This window comes from Brachyhypopomus gauderio, chromosome 18 (genome assembly GCF_052324685.1).
Source record: "Brachyhypopomus gauderio isolate BG-103 chromosome 18, BGAUD_0.2, whole genome shotgun sequence".
Classification (NCBI taxonomy): domain Eukaryota; kingdom Metazoa; phylum Chordata; class Actinopteri; order Gymnotiformes; family Hypopomidae; genus Brachyhypopomus; species Brachyhypopomus gauderio.
The window spans coordinates 18170348-18177120 of NC_135228.1; the positions used below are offsets into that span (position 1 = coordinate 18170348).

Genomic DNA, 6773 nt, shown 5'->3' on the forward strand with positions numbered 1-6773 from the left:
TGCATCTAAGTTAGCATGATAACCATATATTGTAATCAAGCATCAAGAACATGGCAATTCCACCCAGCATCTAACCTGGAGTCTATCCTACCTTTACATTAACCATAACCCTAATCCTAACACAAATTAAATATGGGGGTACTGATGCTGTGGCATGTCGTAATTAACCTGAGCTGAATATGTCCTGGAGAAGATGTTGATGCCAGATGACATCTGCTATGTTTTGAGACTAGTCTGCCATCTAGTGGCCATGGTCAAATTGGCAGATAACAGTATGAAATTCCTGGACTTAAATGAACTCATTGGTGTTATTATTACATTTGACTTCTTTTTCTTTTGTAATTTTTTATAAATTCTCAACGGAGTATCAGCAATATCGTCATGAATGAAGAGTTTGGAAGCAAGGAGGGTTTAGATGCAACCACAGGCAAGTTTATTACACCAAGCAGTACTCACAATTGAAACAGTTCAAAGGTCAATGTTGGCAATCAGACCTCAACCCAAGCCAGCTAAATTCAGCCTCAAACCCATCCTAATCTTAATTCTGATAAAAACATTAACCAAAACCCAGTTAAAATCCTATTAAAGAATATTGTCAACACCATGTCCACAACTGCCTTATGCTCAGAGGTGGGCATTCCAGGTTCAGAAAATAAAAGTCCTCACCAGGAATTTGCTCAGGCTTGCTAGATTTCCAATTAGTGCAATCCAGGTAAAATGAGTGGAATCAACAGTCTAGGAAGTTTTTTTTTATTGGTGAAAAGGCCTGTCTATGAGATATAGGCAAGTGAATAGTGAAAAGGCAGTGAATAGGAAATGTGAAGGGTAGTGTAGTACATGGCATGGTGAGGCATGGTCAACCACTCAGTTTTTATACTGAGAAACAGTCCTCTTCTGCAGATTCTCCCTGTGTGAACTTGGAATCCCTTTAACCCTAACCCTTTAAGCTTTTAAAATCCATGATCATGTGAGTCATAAACTCATGCACCACTGATGCAGCACAGCAGTTTCAAATATTTCCAGATATTTAAATGTGATACTTCCTGTTGTTCAAAATGTCCTCTGTATATCTATACATATTCTACATATATTTAGATGAATATTTTATTTTCTTTTTTTCTAAACAAACAAAAGTGCCAAGAGCTCATGATAAATATCAAATACATGTGCAATTGCATTCTAAAACATAACATAGGTGTGCACAATCCAAAACATGCTAACACACATGTGGTCTAAAACATTGAAAAGCTCCTACATTATAAAAACGACATTTTTAAACTACTAACAGATATGGGATGATGGACTAAATAATCTTCACACCATTAAATTCAATCTAACAGAAAAGAGAAAGATGATTTGTTATTGTAAACTGATAACATACAATGGTCAAATAAAAATGCTGAAGAAAATTTGAAAGCTACTTTTTCCTTTTTCTATTATTCTTTATACACTTTTGAAAAAGTCTCTTTCGCACCTCAGAGAGCTTGAGGCCATACATGAGTGGGTTGAGAAGAGGAGGAATAACAAGAATTTCAACTTGGACAAAATTGCGCAGATGTTCAGGAAATTCTCTTGACCCGTATCGACTGAACATTGTGTCAAAGAGCAAGGCCACTGTGAGATTACTTAGTGAAAGTAAGTGGGGCACACAGGTTTGCATGAACTTTTTTTTGCTGTCTTTAGATTTCCTACAAGCAAAAATCAGTCTCTGATAGGAGAATATGACAAGTATTGCATGTGCTGTGAATACAGAGATGACAACAAAGCCATAAACATTGTTGGCTGTACTTGCCACACAAGACAGCTTGACAATAGACCAGTTGTCACAATAAAGTTTATCTATATGTGAGCCACATAATGGCATTTGGATTGTAAGTATTACCATTGCAAGTCCAGCTATAAAAGGAAAGGCCCATGAGTATAGAACAGCTTTTGCCACTGTCTGGGTTCCTATGATAATGTGATATTCTAACGGTTTGCATATGGCTACATATCTATCATAAGCCATTACAACTAAAGTTGTGAATTCACACATAAAAGATGTGTATATTACAAATGACTGTGTACAACACCCAATATATGATATAACATGTGAGGGTGAAAACAGATCATACATAAATTTAGGATAAAATCCTGTTGTCCCATATAGTTCATTTAAACAGAGATTACATACAAAGAGATACATAGGCTCATGCAGAGGCTTCTCTAAAATAATTGTAACAATCAATGCGAAATTTAAAAGAATAATTAGGAGATAAACAGACAGAGATAAAAAAAGAAACAAATATTTTGGCATCAATTCCGTCATTCCAGACATAGTAAATATGGCAGCGTATGACGTGTTTTCATAGAATAAAGTCATTACTTGGGTCAGAATGAGTAATAAACTCTTGACCAAAGTTTAGAGGTTCAGTAAGAAAACATTGAAAACCTCATATCAAAGAACCAACAAGATACAAGGCATAGTTTAACACATTCTTGTTTAGTTATTACTCTGAGATGTCTACTTAAATTTGTGATTAAACTATGCTGCAAGAACATTTTTAAAGATTTTTTTTTTGTGAGTCTTATAAGCAAACTTTATCAGAAGGCTACACATTTTGCCTCAGCTTCTCTTCAAGATAAGCTCAATAATCCTGATATACAAAAACTGTCCTTTGTGCTGATAAGGTACCAATGCACCCATTGATGAAAAAACATTTACATAGCTATATGTAAGTTATAAAAAACATTTAAGCTTGTAGATGTAATGAATTTTGAATATTAACTGCAACATATCTGTTACATTTGCAAATACATATAACTGTATAAGGCTGATTTTATTTACCTGTCATTAGCTTTATATGCACTAAATGAGCCTCCACGGGCTCAGTTCTCCCTTGTGACATCACGGCCCAGTAGTTTTCCTCTTCCATGTCTAGCACAAACTCCATTGGTGTTTGTGTAGAGAAGTCAATAAGTGGACATCCAAAAATATGTTATATGTTAGAAATTAAAATGTCTTTTATCACTGTTGCCAAGGGCATAGAATTTGCATGGACAGGATGAGTCCCCACCAAAATCATGGAATTATTGGATGTCCCCACCAATAATTTGATCAAGAGTGTAGAATTACCATGGATGGAAGTGAATGTCCAGGCAGTATTGGATTGTGCCCACTAAAAATGTGATCCTCTCCAAAAAAAAAAGCCCAGATCTGTCGATCATACAACCACCATGGTCACACAAACACAAACCCCACAGCCCAACCTCCACCCTCCAATTCACTGTTTAACTGCCCCTCCATGACATCTGCTAGCTCATATCACTCCCCCCCACCCCCCACCCCCCCAATTCACTGTCGTACTTGTTTTATTGTATTTGTTGATGGTTGTTGGAAATTTTAAAAACTTTAATAATGCGAATGAGGGACAAATGTTTACTTTTGTAATCACATTGCTCATCAAGCACAGTTTAGCTGTGCAACTGTGTGTCTCTCTGATAATTGTGTGTGTCTTTATTGACAACTGTATGCGTCTCAACTGACAACTGTATGTGTCTCAAATGACAACTGCATGTGTCTCTTCTTGGACGGTCTCCTTGAGCTCAAGGCTCCTACGGCACTCCCAGGAGGTTGATTGACTGAACCAAGACCTGCAAATCCTGATTATTTCTCTAACAGTTGCACATTATTAACAGTAACACATTTCTCTAACAGTTACACATATATTAATTGGGCTTTGTTTTGCAATTGAATTTACTCCATTAGTTTAAAATTAGTTTTACATGCATTAACTCTTCTCCCACACTGATTTTTATAAGTAAACAGGTTCCATCTAATTTAATCAAAATCAAAATGGCCATTACGTACAACAGACTATTCATTTTTCATTGTTCTTCAAGGAAACCCATACATTGGCGCAATACAATTGCATTTGAAATGACATGACAAAGGTCTCAGATTATTGCAATTTGAAATTAGATCTCCAAATTATAGAATAATGGCATCAATTAACTTTTTGAACTCTGATGCAGTTTAAATGGCAGCAGTTTTTACATTACTAATACATGTTTATAGTATACAAGTAAATAATTATTTCTGATTTACACATTCAAAAAAAAAGCAGCAAATGCAACCTCAAACGAAGATTTGAACACATTTTCTTGCGGATCTGTGAAAGTTTTAGGCCATACATGAGTGGGTTCAGAAGAGGTGGGACAACAAGAATTTCGATTTGGAAAAAATTCCGCAGATGTTTTGGAAATTCATTTGACCCATACCGACTGAACATTAAATCAAAGAGCACAGCTACAGTAAAGTTTAGCAGAGACAGAAAATGTGGCCCGCAGGTCTGTATGAATTTCTTTTTGTTGTCACTCGAATTCCTGCAAGCAACAATAAGTCTTTGATATGACAGCAAGACTATTACAGCATGAGCCATAAATACAGAAAGCACAAAAAGCCCATATACATTGTTGGCTGTACTTGAAATGCAAGATAACTTCACAACAGACCAGTTGTCACAGTACAGTTTGTCTATACGTGATCCACACAATGGCTGTAGGCTTGTAAGAATAAAATTTGGAAGTCCTATAACAAAAGGAAAAATCCATGAATAAAGAAGGGCTTTAGTCACTGTCCGGGGCCCTATAGTGTTGTGATATTCTAATGGCTTACATATTGCTACATATCTATCATAAGCCATTATAACTAATGTAGTGAACTCACACATGATCGATGAGTATATAATAGCTGACTGTGTCATACATTCAATATATGATATTACATTGGATGATGAAGACAGATCATGCAAAAATTTAGGATAAAATCCTATTGTCCCATACAGTTCATTTAAACAGAGATTACATACAAATATATACATAGGTTCATGCAAAGACTTGTCTAAAACAATTGTACTGATCAATGTAAGGTTTAAAATGATTATTATGAGGTATACAGACAGAGCTAAAAATAGGAAAAAAAAGTTTGGCTTCAAATCTTGCATTCCATCCAAAGTGAGTAAAATATTATATGATTTGTTTTCATATACTGAAACCATTGCTGAGATTTAAGTAAACCTTAAAAATACAAAACTTACTGTACCATGTTTAGTTAACAAATCAAGTCTATATCTAATCTGGGGAAAGAAGGAAAATGCTGTTGATTTTAAAATAAATATCGATATGGTTATAATAAACCTCAAAAGCAAATGCAGTCTACAGAGATACCCCAGACCTCAGCAACAAAAATTATTCTGGTCTTGTTTACTGCCAAAGCTTTTATATGCTCTATCTGCAGTTAGCCTGTTATTGAGCCAGGACTTATTTACATATGACATATGCATATGACAAGTTTACCCATGTGTATTGATTCCTCCATTCGTTTTGTTTAAAATTACATTGACACATTGAATTGCACTAAATAAATATTGGCATAAGACACATGGATCTATGTTAGACCTTGTTGCTGTCGTTTTTCTAATGGGAAGCTCAAAGAAAATATAATATTAATAACTTAAATATTATTATATTCTGGAGGCTATACATCAGCATTAGTCTTGGCTTCAGGTTGTAATCAAAAGATAACAACTCAGGCAAAAGGGTTCACACAAAATACACTAATTAATCATTAAAACAGTCATAAGTGGGGAGACAGAGGACGAACTACTGGTCTCCTTTGTATGCTTGCACATGTGTGCATGTACATGTGTGTTTGGAGGAGATTCTAGTGCACAAAAGGAAGCCTTTTGGCATGAGTTTAAATTGGTGTCTCAGAACAATAGTGTAACGAATAAAGGAGACAAAGAGGGATCCTTGTGCAAAAGCGCAATGTTTTTTATTTGACACATAGATACAATAAGAGAATGCGAGTTGTTAATGCATGGATGGGGTTTAGCTAGTATAATTGACTGGGAATGGTCAATCTAGTCCAAGGTCATAACGAGTCCGTAAGGCGCCAGAGGGCTAGGCAGGAAACGAGGTTTAGGGAACAGGCAGAGGTAGGTACACAGGAGAATCAACAGGATAGTATAATGCTCGGTACGCAACATAGTTGGCAGTACTTCGCGACTAGGAAGTGAGACGGAGGTGTTAAAGAATGCCAGGAATGTGGGCATGGTGATGAGGAACAGCTGAGTCCAGTATGGCTATCAGGTGTCATTCCTGACATTACTCCTCCTCAACGGAGTGTCTCTTGACGCTCCACGACGTAAAAGCGGACGGCCATGGCCCCAGGGGGCAGGGAAATGCGGATGGGCAGCATGAAAGTGCGTAATCAGCGAGGGACAGGGTATATCCCTTGCGGGCACTCAGGCTCTTTCCTCTGGACCAAAGCCCTCCCAATCGACAAGGTATTGGAGACCACCACGTTGGCGTGGGGGACTCCAGCAGCTCCCTGAAAATATATGCCGGTCGACCATCGATGTCCAATGGCTCCAGGGGACGTGCAGGAACAGATGAGATGGACATGGGGCTGAAATGAACAGGCTTAAGGAGAGAAACATGAAAGGTGGGATTAATACGATACTGAAGGGGCAACAGGAGCTTATAGGTAACAGCATTGACTCTTTTAAGCACTTTGAATGGTCCAATGTAGCGAGGATTGAGTTTATGGCAGGGCGAACACAGGTTGAGATTCTTAGTGGAGAGCCACACTCATTGACCAGGGTGATAGCATTCATATGGTGGGTATGGAGGGCATGCCTCAACTGAACATGGGCGAGTTCCCAGGTACGAGCACTACGTGTCAGCCACTCATCTAGAGCAGGGATATCAGAGGGCGTTTCATCCCATGG

At 37.5% G+C, this 6773-nt stretch overlaps 2 protein-coding genes across 2 annotated transcripts; both read right to left on the reverse strand.

The window, feature by feature from the left end:
- Window positions 1-1417: 1417 nt before the first annotated feature.
- Window positions 1418-2362, reverse strand: LOC143481522 (olfactory receptor 4B13-like). The gene has a single exon (XM_076979559.1). The coding sequence runs from the start codon at window positions 2360-2362 to the stop codon at window positions 1418-1420; it is 945 nt and encodes a 314-aa protein (XP_076835674.1).
- Window positions 2363-4091: 1729 nt separating this feature from the next.
- Window positions 4092-4985, reverse strand: LOC143481524 (olfactory receptor 52D1-like). Its single transcript, XM_076979560.1, has one exon. It carries the CDS (start codon window positions 4983-4985, stop codon window positions 4092-4094), a length of 894 nt encoding a protein of 297 aa, XP_076835675.1.
- Between the last annotated feature and the right edge of the window lie 1788 nt (window positions 4986-6773).